Source organism: Sturnira hondurensis, unplaced genomic scaffold (genome assembly GCF_014824575.4).
Source record: "Sturnira hondurensis isolate 20B ecotype Veracruz unplaced genomic scaffold, ASM1482457v3 Scaffold0004136, whole genome shotgun sequence".
In the NCBI taxonomy this organism is placed as follows: domain Eukaryota; kingdom Metazoa; phylum Chordata; class Mammalia; order Chiroptera; family Phyllostomidae; genus Sturnira; species Sturnira hondurensis.
This window is the reverse complement of record NW_028076767.1, coordinates 25,290,619-25,315,101: the sequence shown is the minus strand read 5'-3', so window position 1 is coordinate 25,315,101 and position 24,483 is coordinate 25,290,619. Positions and strand designations below refer to the sequence as shown.

Sequence of the window (24,483 nt, the reverse complement as noted above, 5' to 3'; positions counted from 1 at the left end):
CGGCCTCCTCGCCTCTTCCGCCTTGTCTTCTCCTGCTTTCTCTGCGACTGCTACTCAGCTGGGCTGGCCTCCTTGCCCTGCTTTGAACAAACCAGGCACGCTCCCACCTCCAACTCCACCTCTCGTCCCCTCGTCCTCTGCCTCTGAGGCAGAGGTTGTGCCTCTGCCTCGCACGCCCCTCCCAGACATCCAGATGCCTCATGTTCTCACTGCCAGGTCTCTGCTCCATTGTCCCGTCTCAGCAAGGCCATTCTGACCACCGTATTTTATTTATTTATTTATTTATTTATTTATTTATTTATTTATTTATTTATTTATTTATAGGGGAAGGGAAGGAGAAAGAGTTGGGGAGAAACATCAGTGTGTGGTTGCCTCTCATGTGTCCCCCACTGGGAACTGGCCTGCAGCCCAGGCATGTGCCCTGACTGGGAATCGAACCGTGATTGGCTGGTTCGCAGGCCTGTGCTCAATCCACTGAGCTACACCAGCCAGGGCCCATTCTGACCACCGTATTTTAAATTGCAGCCTCGCCCCCTCCCCACCCACCACACTCCGGGTCCTCTTTCCTGTTTTATTTTTCTCCATTCCACTTACTACTCTTTGACACAATTTCACTTACTTATTTGGTTTATTTGTCTCCCTCAAACTAAAGTGTAAACTCCAGGAAGGCAGGGTTTTTATAGCTCTTCTTTATCACCCATGTTCCAGCATATAGAACAATGCCTGGCACAAGGTGGGTGCTTAGTAAACATTTGTTAAATAAATGATCTTTCTTTTTTCTACCAAACTCAGTCCTCAAAGTCTGCCAAACCTGAACTGGACACGTGTTGTGTTTTGGTACTGGTACTGGGTACGTGAACTAAACCTAGTGCGCCCATCCATATTGTTCTGGGGAATATCACAGCATGCCTAATCTGGCACCATTTGGCACAACTCTTACGGATGGATTAAGTCTACCACGAGAAACTTCACTAAGGAAAGCGATAACACACTCAGACTACATCCGGAGATGTAGAGTCAGACACAGGCCCCACTTCTAAGAGGGCCATGGGCAGGGAAGAGCGTGGGCAGGGAAGAGCAGCGCGGATGGTGCAGACGTTCCAGCCTGTGACCCCCAGTGCAGGAGCGAGGGGGGCAGGCTTGCTGGGGGGAGGAGACTCTTGGGGAACACGATTCCTTTTTCCAGATGTGGAAAAAGGTGTCATGTGGAAGGTCAAAAGGTAAGCAGATTTGCCCCATAGATCTGGAGTCATGGCATTAATGCCCTCTACCCCATCCAAAGCAGATCCAGCTTTTGTGGAATCTGAACATTGGGGGGGGAATTCCTCTTAAGGTAAAAAAAAAAGTATAAATTTAGGAAAATATAGATACTGGCCCTGGAAGGCGCCCATGCAAGCGAGGGTCCTTGAAGCTTCAGCTTGTCAGCTCCGCAGTGAATCTGCAGGTTTAGAATCCCTGTGTCCGCAGCACTGAACCCCTCTAGCTCCCCAGACCTGTCTCCCCTCTGGCTTTGCCTAAAGTTCCTTCTGTCCAGAGCACCCTTTTCTCAGCTTGTCTACTTGGCAGCATCTACCCCTCCTTCAACCTCCTGTTCAAAGTCTTCTCCCTCTATTGGCCACCCCCCAGGTCCTCAGAAAACTTAGGTGGGTGGTAAATCTTTTCCTGCGTCCTCATGAATCTTGAGCATGTCTCCACTACAACCCTCGGCTCAGTGTTTGAGTTTGGTGAATTTGTCTGCTGTCCTTACGCTGTGTATCAGTCAGGATGGGCTGAGCGACGCTGTAGTAACAAGCAACTCCAAAACCTCAGTGGCTTGAAACAACAAAGGCTGTTTCTTTTTCACACTATGTGTGCATTGTTGGTCAGCTTTGCTCCCTTTTTAGGACCCAGGCTAATAGAGTAGTCACAGTCTGGAACGTTGCCAATTGCCAGGCCGGAGAGTAAATTGTAAACCAAAGCATATGCTTTCTGCTAAGCTTTCCCCTGGTGATCACACATTTGCTTACATTTCACTGGCTATACTTTACTTCGGTGGACAGGGAAATCAGTGTGTCTAGAAGGAGTGTCTGCCCCAGGGTATTGATGAATGGCCTCATGTCCACAAAAGGCTGTTAGCTTCTTGACTATACGGTGGTATCTGTTCCAAAATCTTTGCATACCCAGTACCTGGCCTGCAGTACTTAGCAAATAGTAAGTCCTCAACTCTTTTTGAGTCAGAAATTAATTTAGTAAAACCTACAGGAGGTAATTTTTTGAAAGCTTGTATAAGGAATAATTTCCAACATTTTTTTTAAAAAAATTATTTATTTATCTTTAGAGGGGAAGGAGAGAGGGAGAGAAACATCAATGTATGGTTGCCTTTCAGGTGTCCCCTGCTGGTAACTGGCCTGCAGGGAACCGGCCTGCAACCCAGGTATGTTCCCTGACTGGGAATCGAACCGCGATCGTCTGATTTGCAGGCCCGTGCTCAATCCACTGAGCTACACAAACCAGGTCCAACATTTTTTCAACCTCCGAAAGTGCTGACTTTGCTGTCTTCAGCAGTTTTCAGTACAGGCTGTCATAACTGCCTAGTGACACTTTCAAGATGATTTACCCAAAGACGAGTGGTTGAAATGTGTGGTCTCCAAAGTCCCTTTAATTCTGAGGCCTCTATTTATACCATAAACACCTTTCTGAGCTTGAAAGAGAATAAATTAGTGTTTACTGCAAAGGTGATAGCATCTGATGGGGGCAGGCTGTTTCTGTTGGTGCTGTCACAGAAACTAGACTGTTTGCGGGGAAAGCAAATCGAGGCCCCGGCCCTGACCCCTCAGCTGGGTGGTTATTGTTAAGTGCAGAAAGTACTGTGACCCTGACGTGTCCAGACAGCAAAACAAGGCCGGCTCTAGACTGGACGCCGCGTTGACACTTGAGGATTTGGGCTTAGAAACAGACTTGAATTCTTTGTAACTCCTTGGTTTCAGCAGAAATCTGAAGATTCTAGGCCACGGCCTCGCTGGACGGCCCATGTCCTGCCCCCACACACTCCTGAGGAGGGCCCGTTTTCCTTGTGTTTGTCTTGTTATCGATGCCTGCTGACTCACTCTGGTCTGATCCCTTCGCCCACTGTAATAGAGTTCTCTAGTGAGACACGAGAGTAAACAATACGTTCCCCCTTCTGACTGCGAAAATGTTCTAAATAATAAGGCTCACGAAAGCCCTGCCTAGTCCTTTTAATTTAAAAAAAACACAACACTGGAATAACTGAGGTTTAAGAGTCCTCTGTAGGAAGGCTGAAAATAAAGTAATTACTGATGTAAATAATGTAAAAATAATGAACAGTGGTGAGTTTATTATTCAGTTGGCATTCAGAGTGAATGTGGCCCGAAAAAGAACATGGGGTTAGAGTCGGAAAACTGGGCTCACATACAAATCTGCGGTGAGACTCTGGTCATATCATCTCCCTTTTCTTGCTCAGTAGCTCCTTAATGCTAGGACAGGGGAGGGGCGATAATAACCAACTCAGGAGGCACTGCGGTGGATCAAAGGAGATGAAAGCGCTCTGAGAGGTGGAACTGAAGAACCTCCGGTGCCCTGGCTGGCCATGGAGACTTCTCAGACTTTCTTTCTACCACGGTCAGTGCAGGTCAGCCCACCCGTGCGTGGTGTCACGCGGCAGAAGGCTTCTGAGATGGAGGAACCCACTGACTGAACTAGGAGTTGAGGGCAGTGGTTTGCAGTACCAGCGACCACCACTGTTGGGATCTCTTGATCCATGCCCAACACCAACTCTGCAAGGTTCACGGACCCTGTCACTTTGAGCCTGGATTCGATTCACACGAGGATCTGCTGGGTTCTTTGTTTCGGTTTGTTTGCACATCTGGCCCCCGCACAACCTTTTGACATTTCCAGTACATAGCGTCCACTGTCTGTTTCAGCTATTGTGTGCAACTTCACCCAAATATGCATTTTTCAGGATGTCTGTAACTAGGGCTCTTTTCAAGTGTCAAAACTCTGCATTTCCTGAGGGTTCTGCCTCAATTAAATTGTGCCCCTATGGATTTCAGGGTGTCAAGGGTCCACTGAAATGGTCGGATTTGTTGATGGTTTGAAATTGATACTGTTGTCCCTTGGTATCCGTGGGGGATTGGGTCCAAGACCTTCTACGGACACCAAAACCTGATGTTCAAGTCCCTTGTATAAAATAGTGTAGCATTTGCATACAACCTGCACACATTCTCCATGTACTTTAAATCACCTCTAGGCTACTTATAACACCTAATGCCGTACGAATAGTTGTTAAACTATATCATTTGGGGACTAATGACAAGAAGAAAGTCTGTCCATGTTCACTATGGACACATCTATGGCCTGCCTAACTCTAGGGTGCACGTGAGCAACAATGTAACTGTTTAAAAATATTGTCGATCCCCAGTTGGTTCAATCTGTGGATACAGACGCCTCACACACACATCTGAATGTAGTATTTGAAAGTTATGAGGGCTCAGATTCCCTCTGCCTCCCCAGCGTAGGTAAATCTATAACAGCTATCATTCATTGTTCCCATTGAATTCCTTCAACAAGACAGATTGCCAAGGAAATGATAAGATAGAGATACCAGTTAGGCCTCCGTCCGACAAAGCCTTGGTTGGCATCTGGGGGGCGTGTCAAGACCCCTCTCCTGCCACTCACGTACAAGATGGGTCATGTCACACTGAAACCTCCTGACTCTCAATGAGCAACTTACCACCACTCCACATTCCTGGCCACCCAATTTGCACTGTTAATTTTATTTATTTTAATCTTACTGCTACTTTAAAATTAAAAGCAGCACATGACTGTAACAATTCAAACAATATAGAAAGCGTGAAGTTAAGAAAAAAGTAAATGTACTTCTCCTTCCTAATAAAGTCACTTATTATTTAATGGATGTATTTATCCTTCATTCTCGTTTTTTGGCAATGAATTATTTTTTTCTTTAAGATTTTATTTGTATTTATTTTTGGAGAGGGGAACGGAGGTGGAAAGAGAGGTAGAGGAATGTCGATGAGAGAGGAACATCAGTTGGCTGCCCCTTGCACGCCTCCCAATGGGGGCCTGGCCAGCAACCTGGGCGTGTGCCCTGACCAGGAATGGGACCCGTGACCGTGTGGTTTGCCAGACAACACCGAACCCACTGAGCCACACCAGTCAAGACTACCCTTTGTTCTTTTAAATTCTGTTCCTTTTCACACAAAACAAGTATACGTAGGTTGTTCTTAGTAAAATGACATCTCATTTTATTATGCAGCATATTACATATTTTATTATGTAAGTGCGTGAGGAGATATATTCACATCGGTACACTTAGGTCTGATTCCTTTTACATGGTTGCATTGCACTCATTAGTACACATGTTCTATTTTTTCATTTTATCACTACCTTACCAATGGACATCATGCTAACAGATGATGGGATGAACAAGCTTGATGTCTTCGTGATCATGTGCACGTGTGTTTGTACTTCATCAGACTCTGTGGGTTCTTAGACGCCAATGGCCAAAGTACAGAACATGCCTTTTTAAATTGTGATGGCAGTCGCCAACTTGACCTTCATGATCATTTTAACTTGCACTGTCACGGATGGTTCATGATACTGCCCAGTCTGTCCTTCTGATTTCTGCCAGTCTGTGGGGAGGAGGGGGCAGATCTTATTTTCATTTAATTTTAATTTCCCCAGTTACTAGAGAGGTTAAAGTAGTTTATGACTTGTATACTTTGCTTATTCATTTTCCTTGCCCTTTTTTCTAATATTTTGTCTTATTGTTTTTTTAATGTATAATGTTTATTATATTTTCTTCCATTACCATTTAGTCCCCTTATACCCACCTCCCCACAGCAATCACCACCCTATTGTCTATGTCCGTGAGTCCTTTTTCTTTTTTGTTCAATCGTAAACATTACTTATAACATGTTTTATAAGTTTTCTCCCAGGGTATCACTTTGTTTAAACCTTACTTACAGTTTCCTTTAGTATTCAAAAGTTTGTAGTATTTGTGTAGTCAAATCAATCAACCTTTTCTCTTCAGGTTTCTAAATTTTGAGTCTTGTGTAGGAAGAACTTAGTGTCCTTAAGTTGTAGAACTTAATGTCCTACAACCTACATTCTCCGAATGTTCTCTGTTAAATTCATTTGGAAATTCTTGATCTTTTTTTTTTTAGACTTTTTATTTATTTGTCTTTAGAGAGGAAGGGAAGGAGAGAAGGAGAGGAAATATCAATGTATGGTTGCTTCTTGTGAGTCCCCTGCTGGGAACTGGTCTGCAACTCAGGCATGTGGCTTGATTGGGAATCGAACTGCGATCTTGTGGTTCGCAGGCCCGCGCTCAATCCACTGAGCTACACCAGCCAGGCGGAAATTCTTGTTCTTTAAAATGTGAGAGGGATTGAACTCGGCTGTCTTAGTATGTCTTCATTTGTCTCTCTTCCCCAGCTGGCTTTCTGCTAGCACAGCTTTCATATTCTGAAAACCTCAAATCTACGAAGTATGTCTAGTGATTTATTTATACATTTATCAATTTTTATGCTCATAATACATATTTTAATTATTCAACCTTTAGATTATGTGTTAATATCTGGGAAAGCAAATTCCTCTAAATAGTTCTGTTTTAAAAATTTTTAAGCCATTTTGTACTTTTTTCCATCTAGAGGACTTTCAGGTTTGGCTTTTCAAATTCCATAAAACATCCTGCTGTCATTTTCCTTAACATTTTTTTAAATATAAAAGTTTCAACATACAGAAAAATTCACAGTATTTTTAGTAAGCATCCATCTACTCACTATCTGGATTTAACCATTAACATTTTACAACTTGATGGCATTTTTATTGTGATTGTAATTGTACTGAATTTAGAAATTAATCTAGAGAAAATTGGCATTTGTATAATTTGAATTTTAAACCCCAGGAATATGCTGTGACTCTCCATATATCTAGGTCTTTTTGTTTTTGTTTATGTTTTGTAATTCTTGTCCTATAAATCTAACACATGTGTCACAAGGTTTATCCTGAGATCTTCTCCAGGTTTGGTGGTTAAGGTGAATGAGCTCCCCCACTCAGAACCCCATTATCTTCTCTAATTGATTGTTTTTGGCATGTTGGAAACTTCATGATTTCTGTGTTGCAAATATACCTCATCATCTTAGTTTTCTTATTATCGTCATTTTTCAGGGGATAATCTCATATTCAAATAACACTGGTTTGTCTCACCTTTTTAAATGTCTGTTCCTCGTATTTCTTTTTCTTATAAATTTACTGTTAAATAACGATAGTGGAACTCTTTATCTTGTTCCTGACTTGAATGTTTCACTATTAGGTACAATGTTTGCTGTGTTTTCTATTAGAGATTCTTTATCCAAAAATGTTGTTTTCTTTTCCCTTCATTGCTTTTGTTTGCTATTTTCTTCAAGAATAACAGTTTAGAATTGAGCAACAGCAAAGAAGAGTTGGACCTTACAGACATACACAGAACATTCCACCCACCAACAGAATGTATAACTTCTTCTCAAGTGCATATGGAACATCTTTAGGAGAGATCACATATTAAGACACAAAACCAGTCTTAACAAATTTAAGAAGACTGAAATCATACAAACAAACTTTTCCAACTACAGTTGAACAAAACTAGAAATTAGTAACAAAAGGAAAACTGGAAAATTCACAGATATGTGGAAATAAAACAGTATATTCTTGAATAATCAGTGGGAAATCAGCATCTTGAAAACTAAAAACAAAAACACAACATACCAAAACTTACGGATACAGCAAAAGCAGTACTACGAAGGACATTTATAGCTTTAAGTAAATGCCTACATTTAAAAAAGAAGAAAAATCTCAAAAACCTAACTTTACACTTCAAGGAACTAGGAAAAGAAGAACAAACTAAACCTCAAGTAGCAGAGAAAGTAAATAATAAATATTAGAGCAAAAATAAATAAAACAAATGCAAAATAGCCACAGGCATGTAAAGTACAGCATAGGGAATATAGTCAGTAACATTATAATAAATAGATATATTGCCAGGTGACTACTGGAAATATCAGGGGATGGAATATTTTGTAAAGTGTATGGTTGTCTAACCACTGTGTTGTACACCTTAAACTAATACAAAATAATGTTGAATGTAAACTATAACAGAAAAAATTAAAAAAGAATATGAAAACAATAGACAAATTCAACAAGAGTTGGCTTTTTGAAAAGATCAACAAAATTAAGAAACTCTTACTCAGACCAAGAAAAAAGAGAGACGACCCATTAACAAAAATAAGAAATGAAGAAGGCAACAGTACAACTGATGTCACAAAAATAAAAAGGATCGTGAAAGACTATTATGAACAGTTATACATCAACAAATTGAATAACCTAGAAGAACTGGATAAATTCCTGGAAACATACAACCTACCAAGATTGAATCATGAAGAAAAAAATTTTGGCCAAATATATAACTAGCAAGGAGATTGAATTAATAATCACAAACTTCCAACAAAGAAAAGATTGGGGCCAGATGGCTTCACTGGAAATATCTAGCAAATATTTTAAGAGTTATTAACACCAAATCTTCTCAAACTTTTCCAAAAATTGAAAAGGAGGAACACTTCCAAACTCATTCTGTGAGGTTAGCATTACCCTAATACCAAAACCAGAGATCTACAGGAAAACTATAGACCAATATCTCTCATGAATAGTAATATAAAAATGCTCAACAAAATTCTAGCAAATTGAATTCAGCAGCACATTAAAAGGATTATATATCACGACCAAGTGAGATTATCCTTGGAATGCAAGGATGGTTCAACAATGAAAATCAATGTAATATAATACACCAGATTAACGGACAAAAACCATATGATCATCTCAATTGATGGAGAAGAAGCACTTGATAAAATTAAATATCCTTTCATGATGAGAACACTCAACAAAGCAGGAATAGAAGGTATTACCTCGACATAAGGACTATGGGTGAAAAACGCACAACTAACCTTATGCTTAACTGTGATAAACTGAAAGCTTTTTCTCTAAGATCAGGAACAAGGTGAGGATGCCCATTCTCACCACTTGTATTCAACATACCACTGGAAATCTTAGAAGAGCAATTATTCAAGAAAAACAAAGAGGGGAGAGCTGCGATAGCAGCTATGCCTGGGTTTGTGTCTTTAGCCACTGGAGGAAGATGAGATTGAAGACCAGATTTATCTTATGCAGTGCATTGGTGGTGAGAAGCTTCCTGTGGCTAGTGGTCCTCTGGTCTTCACGTCCCCATGGCTGGATGACCCAAGCCTGCTGAGCAGAATGAGGATGCGAGTATAGGCGTTATGGTGCAAACCTGCTCACCTCCAGCACTGTCATTGTCTTCTGTAATGAAGGATGGTCAACTCTCAGGAGAATGGTGCAGTGTAATGAAAAGGCCTCCAAGGATATATTTAGCAGAAATTGTGTTAACTGATGATTTCAACAATAAAGAACACTTAAAAGAAAAGCTAGGTGACTATATTAAGCTGTGGAATAGCCTAGGGAAGGTGTTTCAAAATGAGAGGTTTATCTCAAGTACAAAATATTGGTGCTCTGAAGGCTAAACTTGGACAGGTTTTGATATAGCCTGATACCCACTGTGAGGAGTCAGTTAACTGGTATGTACCACTTGTAGCTCCCATTTCTGAGGACAGAATCGTCCCTGCACTGTGCTGATTGTAGACGTCATAAGTGGCAGCACATGTGCAATTGTACCCCGGGAGTGGTGGTGGAGAAGGGCATGCCCAAGGAGCATGTGCGAGGAGCATGCTCTGGAAACGGCGCATCTGGCTCGAGAGACGAGAATGAGAAAGACGAAAACAACCGCCTTGGTCCCCAGCCACGGCTGATGGGTTATTTGTTGTTGAATGAGTGTTTTTCTTTTAATTGGGTCTGTATGATTCAGGTCTCCAGATTTGGGGTGGTGGAGATTTTGAGATCTCTTATAAGGTATGGCAATGTGGTGGGAAATTACTATTTGTCCCTTGTTCTTATGTGGGGCATATCTACTGTCTTGAGAGCTGGCAAGGGAATCTTCTGCTCATTTGTTTCTTCTCTGACTTGGAAGACTTACGGTAGAGTTGTAGAGGTTTGGTAGGATGAGTGTTAAGATTATTCCGTGTAGTTCTGAATCAATGGCATTAGTATATGGGGACATCTCAGAGCTGAAAAAAATCGAGAGGATGACAACTGCAGGAGTTCCCAATGGTTCGTGGAAGAAATTGCATATAATACTATCCCACACTACCCTCAAAAATGTTGACTGGGGGAAAATCCGAGGCTTTGAAATTGTTCACCATACTTAACAGCATGGGAGAGACAAATGGGGGCTTTGTCAAAGTGGGACCCTGCTCCCCAGGGGGAGGGAATCAGCTTCCCCGAATCAGCAAAGCCGGTTAACTCATGCAGTGTGACCAGTGCCTGATGAAGGGGCCCGATGGATCAAAAGTCATGAGGACACGACTTGCAGTCTAAACGAACATGAGGAACGGCGGAGCTTCAAAACCCGCACAGGGTCCCTCGCACTCCTTCAGGGGAGTGCTTAGCCCACTCCAGGGTCCTGGGCCAAGTGCTCCTCTCCCACTGTGACTCCAGTGAAATGACCCAGAGTGGGAAGTGAACAACATCCACAGTGTTTAGGAATAAAAGAAACCCACCTACTGACACACAGATTTTCTCAGGACTGGAAACTGCCTGAAACCTGCTGTGACTATTGTGAACTCTGTTCAGCTCCCAACCTCGGACAGACTTCCCGATCAGTTCGAAGGACGTTGATAAACTGTGATTTTACCATAATATTGTCGTCTGCAGTTACCATTTACAAAACTGTTTTTACCTTAAACTTCATAGGCATTTACATTTTTTTTGTTTTGTTTTAGGATGATGTTGGTAATTTGTGCATTTAGCTCTGTTTAGAACAGTTAAAAGCATTGTTGCCTTCTTTGGGATTACACTCAGGGGCCTGAGAGGCAGTTGGATTTTTTTTTTTTAACACATTTGAAAAAATGTTGGAGTAACCAGCCTTTCTTACATAACTTGATGATTATCAGCCTGTTGTGAATAAGACTTGTTTGGATTCAAACATTTATTACCATGGTATACGAAACCAAATACTGCAAATGGTCAATTAGAGTTTAATTTCTAAATAACTGCTCTTTTATTACTCAAAATAGCAAAATACTATGTCAAGCAAGGGGGAAATATAACATGAGGTATGGAATGGCAAGTTAAGAATTTTTGATCCTGTAACCATTACAGTTCAAGGAATTCACAAACTCCTGCCAGAGGGAAATATTGTTAATTAAAACTTAAAAAAAGAAAAAAAATACCTTTTGTTTAAAGTAAAAACCTACAAATTTGTTTCTTCCAAGCTTAGTCCTCAAATTCAGAGGGTCAGTTAAATATCCTAAAGAGTTTTATTTATAATTTGGAGTTGTCAATTTGTGTTTTGCTATTGATGTGTGAGAAACCACTTTAACTGTCATTCATCTCTAGGAATATTTGAAAAGAAATACCTTTATATGCTTATATAATTGCAAAGTAAATCAACTATAAAAAGAAATAAAAAGAATAAAATTATTTCTGTTCACAGATGAGCTGATCATGTATGTAGAAAGCCCTAATAATTACAAACACACAAATGTAAGAAAAAAAATTTAACACAGTTGCAGGACACAAAATCAACATGTAAAAATCAGTTTTTTCTATTTGTTAACAGTAGAAAATCAAAAAAGGAAATTAGGAAAATAATCTCATTTATAGTAGCATCATAAAGAATAAAATACTGAAGGATAAACTTAAGAGGTCAAAAGACTTATATAAAAAAACTACAACATAATACTGAAAAATTAAAGAACATGTAAAAGATATCTCATGTCCATTAATCAGAGGACTTAATATTGTTAAAATGTCTATACTATCCAAAGCAATCTCTCAATCTATAGATTTAACAATCTATAGCAATCTATAGATTGTTAAAATGTCTATACTGTCTAAAGCAATCTATACTATCCAAAGCAATCTATAGATAGTGTAATCCCTATCAAAATTCCATTGGTACTTTTTGTTTGGGGTGTTTTTCCTTTTTTGCAGAAATAGAAAACAAATCCTAAAATGCATATGGAATCTCAGAGGACCCTAACAAGCAAATATACACACACACAGGGTGGGGCAAAGGTAGGTTTACAGTTGTTCAGATGGAAAATAATGCAATAATTAATAAATAATGATCCGAGAATAAACTGTTTTCTGTAATCACAACTGTAAACCTCCTTTTGCCAAACCTGTATTACAAAGGTGCAGTGATCGACACCGTGCGAGGCAGGCAGAAAGACAGGCATAGACCAGTGGTGCGGAATGGAGTCCAGAGACAAACTCTTTCACGTCCGGTCGCTATCCAACCAGGGTGCCGGGGCTACCCAACAGACAAGGAACAGTCTCTCGAGTAAACGGCTCTGGAACCTGGGTATCCACGTACGAAAGAGGGAAGGTGGGCCATTACTTTATGCCACATGCAGAAATTAAAGACCCAAGCCAGCGACCTTCAACCTTTTTCATCTCACGACATATGTAAACGAATTACTAAAATGCTGTGGCATACTAAAAAATGTAATTTTTGCCTGACAAAAAATGCCTATAATTTTGATTCATTCATGCCAGACGGCTGCTGTCATTTTTTAATTTGCCAATCTAAAGGAAAAGAGGTCAGGCCCCTGACTCTTGCGGCACACGAGCTGAAAATTACTGACCTCAGTGTGAGACCCGAAACTATAAAACTCCTAAAAAAGAAATCCCCAGGGAAAAAAGCTTTATGACACTGGTTTGCCAATGATTTCTTGGATCTGACAACAAATGCAAAAAATAGGCAAATGGGACTACATCAAACTTAAAACCTTCGTGCGTCAGGAGGTGGCAGTGTGCAGAGGCCGTGCAGCGTTCTAGCCCCACCACCAGCGCCGAGCGAGGGCCCCGTGTCTCTCCACCCTCACCCGCTCCTGTTCTTGTTTTCGATGGTGGCCCTCCTCCTGCGTGTGGGGTGGCCCTCCTCCTGCGTGTGGGGTGGCCCTCCTCCTGGTGTGAGGTGGCCCTCCTCCTGGTGAGAGGTGGCCCTCCTCCTGGTGTGAGGTGGCCCTCCTCCTGGTGTGAGGTGGCCCTCCTCCTGGTGAGAGGTGGCCCTCCTCCTGGTGTGAGGTGGCCCTCCTCCTGGTGTGGGATGGCCCTCCTCCTGGTGTGAGGTGGCCCTCCTCCTGGTGTGAGGTGGCCCTCCTCCTGGTGTGAGGTGGCCCTGTGGTTTTGATTCACATTTCCCTAGGGACTGATGACGTTGAGCACTTTGTTATGTGCCTACTGGTCATTTGTGTATATTCTTTGGAGAAATGTCTTTTCAAATCCTTTATCTAATTTTTCATTGTTGAGTTGTAAGAGTTCTTTATTCTGGATACAAGCCCCATATTAGATACATGATTCGCAACATTTTCTCTGATTTTCCAGGTTGTCTTTTTCACTTTCTTGATGGTGACCCTGTTAGAATGCAAACGCTTTTAGTTTTGATTAAATCTAATTCATACTTTTTTTATTATGTCACTTGTGCTCTCAGATAGTCTATTTTATGTCTTCAGTGATTTATCTGGAAATCTGATTTGCTCACTGGAAATACACCTGCATTATTCTTAGTTTTCCTGGTTTGGAATTATAAAGCCCTTGACTTAAAGTATTTGTCGATAGTGTACAGAGGAACTCAGAAACATTGGTCCTCATTGAGCTGATAAATACATTCTTGTGACTTAGCCTCCGGAAGTAGTTTAACGGAAGAAAGACAGCCGTACACCTAGAGGTCATTTCCCTGTCACCTGTGAGGGAGGGACGCTGGGGGCCTATTCAGCAAGAGGAGGATGGGTTAAGTCCATAATGATTCATTACGAAGCAGCTATTGAAGGCTACAATTATCAAGCTTCTTTAACAAAAATGGTTATGATGTCATGCTCAGTGAAAAGAAATACAAGTGTGTGTCCATCATGATTAAAAATATGTATGAAAGGACTTCCACCAAGATGGAGGCATAGGTGGAAACACTGTGCCTTCTCCCACAACCAAGTTTGAATACAACAAAGGTTTGGAGAAACAAAGACACAACCAAAGGACAGAAAATTGAATTATACGGAAGTCCGACTACATCTAACTGTTCAACGGGGACGGGCTCTGATCCTGCTATGGAACAGGCACGAACAACCCGAAAGATGGCGCAAGAAGAACTCAAAGTCCCAGAGCCAATAACTCTAAGCGACCGAGAAATTGCCAGCCTCTCAGAAGCACAATTCAGGACACTATTTATCAGGATGCTCACAGAACTGGTAGATTATAGTCACAAATTAGAGGAACAAAGTCACAAATTAGAGGAACATATGAAGGCTAAACTAATTGAAATGAAGGGAGATGCACAGGAAACCAATAGTGATGGAAAGGAAACGGGGACACAAATCAATGGAATGGACCAGAAGGAAGAACAAAACATCCCACCAGAAAGGAATGAAGAAATGAGAATTCAAAAAAATGAGGAGAGGCTTAGGAACCTCCAGGACATCTTTAAACGTTCCAACATCCGGATTATAGGGGTACCAGAAGGGGGAAAGAAACAGCCACGAGTGGAAAACTTATTTGAACAAATAATAAAGGAGAACTTCCCCAGTCTGGCAAAGGAAATAGACTTCCAGGAAATCCAGGAAGCTCAGAGAGTCCCAAAGAAGTTGGACCCAAGAAGGAACACACCAAGGCACATCATAATTACATTAGCCAAGACTAAAATGAAGGAGAGAATCCTAGAAGCAGCAAGGGATAAGGGGACAGTCACCTACAAAGGAGTACCCATCAGACTGTCAGCGGATTTCTCAAAAGAGACCTTCCAGGCAAGAAGGGGCTGGAAAGAAGTATTCCAAGTCATGAAATCCAAAGACCTACAGCCAAGATTGCTTTATCCAGCAAAGCTTTCATTTAGAATGGAAGGACAGATAAAGTGCTTCTCAGATAAGGTCAAGTTCAAGGAGTTCATCATCACCAAGCCCTTATTATATGAAATGCTAAAGGGACTTATATAAGAAAAAGAAGATGAAAAATATTAACAGTGAAAGGACAGCAAACACACAGTTATTAACAACCACACCTAAAACAAAAGCAAACCAAGAGGACAGCTAGATCAGGAGTGGAACCATAGAAATGAAGAACACATGGAGGGTTAGCAACAGGGGGGTGGGAGGGGGAGAAGGGGGGAGAAGGCACAGAAAATAGCATAGATGGTAGATAGAAAATAGATAGGGGGAGGGCGAGAATAGTGGGGGAAATATAGAATCCAAAGAACTTGAGACACGTGGTTATAAACTAAGGCGGGGAGAATGGTGGGGGAGGGAGGGTGCGGGTGGAGGGGATTGAAGGGGGGGAATAGAACAACTGTAATGGTATAACCAATAAAATATATTTTTAAAAAATGTATGAAATATTTGCACTAGATGGAAGGCTATACAAAATTATAGGTGGTTTTCTTCTCTCAAATTTCACTTAATATTGAGACTTTATCTTTACAGTTAAAGATTAAGTAAAAAAAAAAAAATCTGTGCTGACATTTCCAGTTGGTGGGGGAAGTGGTGACAGGTGGCTAGATCCTGGCCGTATGTTTATTCTTTTCTCACTCTATATTTAATAGTAATTATTTTTTATTATCATGATCATTAGACTTATAAACAGAAAAATCATTTTCTGTTTATTCACTAAGAATTTGAATAAAGATATTTTAATTTTTTTTACATTTTTATATTAAATCCAAACAGTGACGATAACATGATTTTGGCATTAGAATTACTATTATTGTAATCATTATAAGCATTGCAATTTGCTAAATGAAAGGTACTGATTATGGTGATATTATGTTAATAATAGGGATCACGGTAACACTTTCTCAGCCATCTCAAGAAAGAATTATAATAATAATTATTTTAATCAATCACCCCAGCTTTTGAAATAAAATTCAGATGTATCAAAGACTTAAGATTTTTATTTTTAAGGAAGACATTGAAAGAAATAAAAAGTAAGCACAATGCAAGGTCACGTGCAGTTTGCTCACCGAAGTGAGACCACGCTTTGGACTGTTGAACCCAGAGAGAGAACGCAAAGCTGGCTGGGCCACAAACTGGGTCCGTGGGTCCCACGACCCTGTAGCCTTTGGCTTCACCTGAGTGACAGGGGTCTGGGGCACAGCCAGCGACTGTGAGGGGGCCCCTCGTCTGTGGCCTGGAGTGTGTTTCGATCAGGCAGCAGGCAGGGAAGGGCCACAGAGAGAGGCCCATCTCCTCCAGCCAGATTGTACCCCGCTGCCCCTCCCGCTGGCTTGGCCCTGCCTGGCCGGGCAGAGGCAGAGGCGTCATTGTGTTGTCCTATGTGGGAAGGCTGTGAAAATGAAACCCTGGTTGGCCCAAACACTTAAACAAGGGTTACACTAGGATCTTTTGTTCTCCTTTGGACATGGTCAGAATTAATTTGGAGTTTCAAAGGAGGATTATTTTGTTGTTAGCATTTTCTATTTTGAATTCGAGTTACTTAACGCAACGATGCAGAGGGAAATACGAAATAAAAACACATGGTTGAAGTCTGTCAAATGGTGTTGGGACATCCCCAGGTCGTTTTTCGGGGCATTGTTTTCTTAGTGTTTGGGGGGCTCCTGACTCAAATTTGACACCCAGGATGCTGCTGGACTCCCCGTGAAAAGGTCCCAGTGACCGAAGTCAGGCAGTGGAGGGGGCTGGGTATCTGAGAAACACACAGAGCTTAAGAGATAGTAATCACTCTTCTCTCCCGCCTCAGGTTCAGTACGGAAAACCTGCTTTCTGCCAACAGTTGGAAAAGCTGCCCTTAGAAACTTTCTCTGGCCCTCATGGAGCAGCTGGGACACAGACTGTGAGGCCCTGGAGGGACAGTATCTCACCAGGTGACCACCCAGAGTGATCGCCGCCATGGCCAGCAAGAGGAAGTCCACCACCCCGTGCATGATCCCTGTGAAGACCGCGGTGCTGCAGGACACCAGTGCAGGGGCCCAGCCCGCTGAGGCTTTGCCCGAAGGACCCCCGCAGGACCTGCCCCCAGAAGTGCCTGCCACCAGCAGCGAGGCTGCCCAGACTGCCAGCAGCACTGAGAGTGCCACTCTGGCCAATGGGCATCGGAGCACTTTGGACGGCTATTCATATTCTTGCAAATACTGCGATTTCCGGTCCCAGGACATAACTGACTTTGTGGGGCACATGAACTCCACGCACACAGACTTCAGTAAAGACCCAAGTTTTGTGTGCACTGAGTGCAGTTTTCTGGCGAAAACCCCCGAGGGGCTTTCTCTGCACAACGCCAAGTGTCACTTGGGGGAAGCCAGCTTTGTGTGGAGTGTGGCCAAGCCAGACAATCATGTCCTCGTGGAGCAGAGCGTCCCCAAGAGCACCAGCACTCCTGACCCGCTGGGCGAGCCCAGCGCTGATGGGACCGATGGACAAGCCGAAATCATCATCACCAAAACTCCAATCATGAAGATAATGAAAGGCAAAGCTGAAGCCAAAAAAATCCACACACTCAAGGAAAATGCCCCCAGTCAGCCCGCTGGCGAGGCTGTACCAAACACCCCAGCTGGGGAAATGGGTGTGAAAGAGGGGGGCCACTCCTTTGTCAACGGGGCCATTCCGGTCGCCCAGGCATCTACCAGCTCCACCAAGCCTCCCCACACGGCCAATGGGCCCCTGCTAGGGACCGTGCCGGTCCTGCCGGCGGGTATCGCACAGTTCCTGTCCCTCCAGCAGCAGCCCCCGGCGCACGCCCAGCACCACGCCCACCAGCCCATGCCCACCGCCAAGTCCCTGCCCAAAGTGATGATCCCCCTGAGCAGCATTCCGACGTACAATGCGGCCATGGACTCCAACAGCTTTCTGAAGAACTCTTTCCACAAGTTCCCCTACCCGACCAAAGCTGAGCTCTGCTATTTGACTGTGGTCACCAAGTATCCGGAGGAACAGCTCAAGATCTGGTTCACGGCCCAGAGGCTGAAACAAGGGATCAGCTGGTCCCCCGAAGAGATCGAGGACGCCCGGAAAAAGATGTTCAATACGGTCATTCAGTCCGTCCCTCAGCCCACAATCACCGTTCTGAATACTCCTCTGGTTGCCAATGCTGGCAACGTCCAGCATCTCATCCAGGCTGCCCTCCCAGGCCATGTTGTGGGGCAGCCAGAGGGCACAGCAGGGGGACTTCTGGTCACTCAGCCACTGATGGCCAACGGGCTGCAGGCAGCGAGCTCATCTCTCCCCCTAGCAGTCACTTCCGTCCCCAAGCAGCCGGCCGTGGCACCCATCAACACCGTGTGTTCGAACACGACGTCGGCGGTGAAGGTGGTCAACGCAGCCCAGTCGCTGCTCACGGCGTGCCCCAGCATAACTTCCCAGGCCTTCCTCGATGCCAGCATCTACAAAAATAAGAAATCTCACGAGCAGCTGTCAGCTCTGAAAGGTAGCTTCTGTCGAAACCAGTTCCCGGGACAGAGTGAAGTTGAGCACCTGACCAAAGTGACCGGCCTCAGCACCAGGGAGGTGCGGAAGTGGTTCAGTGACCGGAGATACCACTGCCGGAACCTGAAGGGCTCCCGGCCCATGGTGCCTGGAGAGCCCGGCTCCATCCTCGTGGACTCCGTGCCAGAGGTGCCCTTCTCCCCAGCGCCCAAGACTCCTGAGGCGACCTGCCTCCCAACAGCAGCCACCCTGGCCACCCACCCTTGTGCCAAACGACAGTCCTGGCACCAGACTCCTGACTTTACACCAACCAAATACAAGGAGCGAGCCCCTGAGCAGCTCCGAGCCCTGGAGAATAGTTTTGCACAAAACCCCCTTCCTCTCGACGAGGAACTGGACCGCCTGAGGACTGAAACCAAAATGACCCGAAGAGAGATTGACAGCTGGTTTTCTGAGAGACGGAAAAAAGTGAATGCTGAGGAGACCACGAAGGCCGATGGGAGTGCCTGTCAGGAGGAGGAGGAGGTCGCCGAGGACGAGGGTGGCACAGAGGAGGCCCCCTGTGACCTGAGAGTCCCTGGGGAGAATGGCTCCCCAGAAGTGCCCGGCAGCCACACCTTGGCTGAACGCAAAGTCAGCCCCATCAAGATCAACCTCAAAAACCTGCGGGTCACTGAAGCCAATGGCAAGGGCGAGCTGCCAGGGCTGGTCGCGTGCGAGCCCGAAGAGGAAGGGTCGAACAAGCTGGCCGCGCAGCCACCAGGCAAGGTGAGCTCCAAGAAGACAGCGCAGCAGCGGCACTTGCTGCGCCAGCTCTTCGTGCAGACGCAGTGGCCCAGCACCCAGGACTACGACAGCCTCATGGCCCAGACGGGCCTGCCGCGGCCGGAGGTGGTGCGCTGGTTTGGCGACAGCAGGTACGCCCTGAAGAACGGCCAGCTCAAGTGGTACGAAGACTACAAGCGGGGCAACTTCCCACCCGGACTGCTGGTCGTCGCCCCTGGCAACCGGGAGCTGCTGCAAGACTATTACGTGACACGCAAGGTGCTCCGTGAGGAGGACCTGCAGAGCCTCTGTGACAAGACCCAGATGAGCCCCCAGCAGGTGAAGCAGTGGTTTGCCGAGAAAATGGGCGAGGAGACGCGGGCCGTGGCAGACACAGGCAGTGAGGACCAGGGCACTGGCGACCCCCCAGCTGCTCTCAGAGGTCCAGGGGAGACCTGTTCGGAGGTGTCTGAGGGCAGTGGGCCGTGGGGGCCCAGTGCCCCTGAGGCCAGCTCAGAGCCCTGTGGCACACCAAGTCCCCAGGCTGGACATCAGCTGGGTAAGCAGCCTGCAGAAGCCATGGTGGTGCTCCTGGGGGTGGGGAGGGGCCCCCATGGGGGGGCGGGATTGTACTTCCTGCATGGGGGCACCTGCTGTTTCGAAGGCTGCCCGGCTGCTTTGGGGTAGCCGGCAGAGGACGTCATCAGAGAACAACGTGAGGACGGGTTGAGAGTTATTTCATTTCACATCTTTAAAAAAAAAAAAAAAACTTGTGCAGGGGAAGGAACACAGTGAACCTGCAAGGCTCCAAACTTCTCTAGCCTTTTCTTGGCAATAGGAGAACAGATGAGAATGTCGCCTGAGCCAGGCAGAGCCACAAACACTGGGCAGGAGAGAGCAATAGGACTTTTGAAGAAATTCAACTCAAACTGGTGAACAAAAAGGAGAGGGTCTTTACTTGTCCTTAGATACGTGAAGAGGTGTTTTAACAGTGAAAACCCTGTAACATGCATTTCATTTGTTCTCCCTGGTGAAGAAGCGATGCAAAATCCTCCCTCTTGGCTGTCTGTGGGGCCAAAGCTGGGTCATAGTATTAGTACTTGACAGAAAACGTGACATGATTATTTGTCTAAAGATGCTTTTCTCAAAGCCGGAGTAAGTCAGGTGCTCGGGTGTGGCTTTTCCAGGGCCTGGCGCTCCCCCCTGGTTAGAGGCCCCTCCCAGGACAGCCAGGGGCCAGGGAGTGCAGCCCCTCTCAGGAGCCTCTGCAAACTGAGGAAGCATCTGGGCTCCCAGAGGCTCTGGTTTGTGGGCCTTGAGAAGTTGGTTCCTGGATCCGGTACTTCCATGTTTGACCTTGGTTTCCTCCAGGCCCCTGTGATGAATGAGGGCCTCCCAAGGAGTGTCCTGGGCACCAGGGATAGGTTTGGTCATCCGCACTGGGCCTGCTGCCTGGGGACGTCCACCTGGGCTTCGGCTTGGCCAGCAAAGCAGCGTAGGTTGCTGGGAGCTAGAACAAACTAGTTTTGTTTTTTGAGGGTTTTTTTTTGGGGGGGGGGTTAAGTTAAAACTTGACTAAATTATATTCTTGGGTAGCTGGAAATAGGGTGGTAGTTACACAACATTGTAAATTAAATGTACTTAATGCCATTTAATGTACACTTAAAATGGTAGGATTTATGTTTTACATACTGTAGCACAGTTTTAAAGAAAGCTTACCTGGAATTGAGGTGAGTGGGTTTGAATTGCAAGTGTTTGCTCCCCTGAGGTGCTCAGTCCACCAGAGTGAGAACTGTGTCCTGGGCGGGACTGGACAGGAACAGCGGGGGCGGCCATGGCCGTGTCCTCCTTTCCCAGGAACATGGGTCATGGGGTGCGGGCAGGGCCTGTCTCTGTGCCTGCACCCGAGTGCCCACGGCCTCGTCAGCAGCCTCCACGCAAGGCCCCGTCTGTGAGCAGCACAGGTGGCCAGCCTCTTGGAGCAGCCCCACTGCCTTCGACTTCAGGGTGGGGACTTAGGAACGAAGTGAAGGTGTCAGTAGGACACGTCAGAAAGTAGCGCCAGCTGCTGTTACTTTAGATCTGTGTGTGCTGGAGAGCCGGCAGGAGAGGGCAGGATGGGGGGGTTAGGACAGGACCCCAGAGGCGGCGGCGGCCTGGGGAGCTGAGCCAAGGGGGCAAGGCGGGGGGGGGGGGGGCCCAGAGAAGACACGCTCCCGCACAGCTGCGAGGCCTGGGGCTTGGCGCTGGTACCTTGCCAGCTTCAGCCGGCATCGGATCCTGAACTCACAGGCCTTCTTCACCTTCCCTCGGGCTGTGGAGTTGGGAGGTGGCTGGCAGGAAGCCATTGCTCATGGACTTAAGAGGTCCCAGAAGCCAGTGATGCTGCCCTGGGGGCTACACTGGTGGCAGCTGACATGAAGGTGACAGGCATGTGCTTTCTCCTCAGAAACAGACTGAACTTGAACCGATCACTGTGAAGGACTGGCCAGTCTGCGATGCCGCCTGCCGCGTGGAAGGGCCCAACCCACTTCTGCTGCCGCAGCGTTCCCACCCCGGCCTCTGGGCGCGCAGTTTCCGGAAGCCTCACAGACAACCCAGGTCCTGCCCTGTCACCTTCGGCCGCCACCGAGCAGAAGGGAGAGCAGAGCTCTCGTCAGTCTCCCTCCCACAGTGTAGGACTTTTCCTTTGCCTTCCAGTGGATAAAGTAGTTCGGATTTCATATTCATAGACACAGAATCACGTTTTTAACCTGTAAGTCCGCCTCTACACATTTAATGAAACATTGGATTGTAAACACTTTCATTACCTAGAAATCTTGGTTAGCAAACAGTGCATTCTCTTTTACATCATCTCTAAAAATGCCTTGTGTCTGCTCTCCGGACATTACTGGGGCCACGGTGCCTCACCTTCCAGGGTCAGGCCGGGGTCCTCAGCACGCTCAGCCCACATCCGGAGCCCTGGGCCCCCTTTCTCTTCCCCAGGGAAGGCAGTACTTTTGAGGAGCTCTCTGCTCCGTCAAGTGGTGACCAGTAAAATGTCCTGCCAGGCTCACCTTGCCTGATGGGATGACCAGTGTGGAACCCACTGCTACCGCGTTGAAAGGTGGACTGGTTATGTGATTGGCGTTTGATGCTTACCCTCTTGTGTTTCAGTAACTCTTTTTTCATGGAAATCTGAATCATGGACCATTACTTTTCAGCTTTCAGATCAACTAAAGAAACGTTTGCTGTTAAGCCTCATGTTCTGACCTATGTGCCCACATTTTTAAAAAATACCTAGACTTGTTCAGAGTGAGAGGAAAATTGAAAACAGAATTAGGGTGGGACACAGTGAAGATGCAGGGCCCCGGCTGGCAGGTGGGGTGTCATGGCATTCGGAGACCTCCACCCGGACTCCCTGCAAGGCCACCTGCAGTTTGGGGAGGAAGACCCACCCCTGCCCAGTAGCAAGAGTGAGAACTGATGGGGTTTGTGAGCTTCTGGAATTATCGGCATGAAGACCTGCAAGTGGGGGTTCCTGGCAGAACGCCCAGAGTACCCCTGGCCCCCACCCACACCAAGGGCCTGGCTGGTGTGCTGGGCACTCACCCCAGGGCTGCTGGGCATAACTGGACAGCTCTTTGTGAGGATGTATAATTTCAAAGGTCTATATTTATAGCTGCAAACTTGGAAACAAGATGTCTGTCTACCTTAGCCTAACCCTCGTATCCATTTTTTTAACTGAGAAAAATCACAGGAAAAGGTGCCTTTGAAACATCGGGAAACTTGCTTACAAAGCTAAACTGGATGGTAACTCTCCGTTTCCCCAGGACTGGCTGCTTTGAGAGCAGCAGGCATGCAGTGAGGCAGGCAGAAAGAAGGGTCATCCGCAGCGCTGCTCCCCTGGACACCACCTGCCGCTTCCCAAAGCACCAAGGCCTTGCGGGCACACCCCTCCTGGCCCAGACCGGGTGGGCAGCAGGAGGAGACCCCAGACAGAGGGCAGAAGGTTTGGGCAAGAAATACTGGTGCTGGATCAGGCGTGGTCCTTCCCCTCACCCCACCAGGGGAAGTGGACTGCAGGGCCCTCTACTGGCTTGCCTCCGAGGATGACGATGCTGGTGGCAGCACCTCCTCAGTGCCAGGAGAGGGCTCCTTTTGCAAATCAAAAGCCCCACACTGGTGTTCCTGGGAAGGGTCTCCTCCTGCCCTCTCTGTCCCAATGGGGACCACCTCTTTTGTATTTCAAATAGGTGATTTGTGAGTTCTTTGCAAGTTTTACCCCCTGTTTTTGTATCCTTTCCATTTGGGGGTGTGAAGCTATTTAGCCCCAAAGGCTTCTTTGCAGAATTGCCAAGAATGGCGAGTTAATGCCTTCCTTCAGAAAGACACCTGGAATTTTTTCTTTAGGGTTTATGTACATGCAGATTAGTTTATATATACACGTGTACAGTGCAATACTCATTTGATACTTTGCTCGTGAAATGCATCTGACACGCGCACTCGAGGGGCCCAGTGGCACGTGGTGTTGGGGAAAGTAGCCTGTGTTGAGGGGGTGCTGGTCGGTACGTTGGGTGCACTGAGCGGCCCAGCGCAAAGCCATCTCCAGTGTCTGAGACGCACCCTGTGACGTCACCGCGTCACCCTGCACACTCTGGCCGAAGGGGTGTGTCTTTAGAGATGGTTGTCTTGGTTATTTGTATTCACATTTCATTTACAACCCAAACAGCAAGACAGAAAACGTAAATTACACGTTCCTGCAGATCAGAGAGAGTGACCCAACCTTGGCACCAACTCAGCTTTAGAAGGTGGAAAAGTTGGCAGGTTTTTCTCACATTGTTGGCCCTGCCCACCAGCCAGGGCCATGCAGCAGGTGACAAGACTGCCCAGGCAAAGGGCCAGCAGGTGGACAAACCCTCTTCCTCCCTGTGCCCTTGGACTGGAGCGAATAAGTGGGGTGCGGGCATCAGGCCTCAGAGAGTAAGATTGACTGTGACGGTCAGAGACAGCAGGTCATCAAGCTGGTGCTTAAAGGGACATTGCAGGTACCCAGGGCTTTGGTGTGGGTGCAGGACCAGAACACAGCCAGCCGGGCCTAGAGAAATGGCCCTGCAAGCCCAGAAATCGGGACTGCATCCCCAGTGTCACCAGAGCTGGGATGGCAGCAGCCAGCCTTGCAGCCCCG

The 24,483-nt window shown here is 46.0% G+C and overlaps 1 protein-coding gene and 1 pseudogene across 5 annotated transcripts in view; both read left to right on the top strand.

The window, feature by feature from the left end:
- ZHX3 (zinc fingers and homeoboxes 3) overlaps positions 1 to 22,585 on the top strand; it is a 101,371-nt gene extending 78,786 nt beyond the window's left edge. For 4 of the 5 annotated variants that reach the window (XM_037044075.1, XM_037044072.1, XM_037044074.1 and 1 more), the window contains exons 3-4: positions 16,873 to 19,875; positions 21,766 to 22,585. In XM_037044075.1, coding sequence (XP_036899970.1) covers positions 17,022 to 19,875; positions 21,766 to 21,776 — 2,865 coding nt within the window. In that variant the 5' untranslated portion in view covers positions 16,873 to 17,021 and the 3' untranslated portion in view covers positions 21,777 to 22,585. Of the gene's footprint in view, positions 1 to 4,849; positions 4,866 to 16,872; positions 19,876 to 21,765 lie in introns of those variants that run through there. The other variant, XM_037044076.1, reaches the window with a different exon arrangement.
- Positions 5,411 to 10,786, top strand: LOC118985974 (N-acetylgalactosaminyltransferase 7-like; annotated as a pseudogene).
- Positions 22,586 to 24,483: the final 1,898 nt, after the last annotated feature.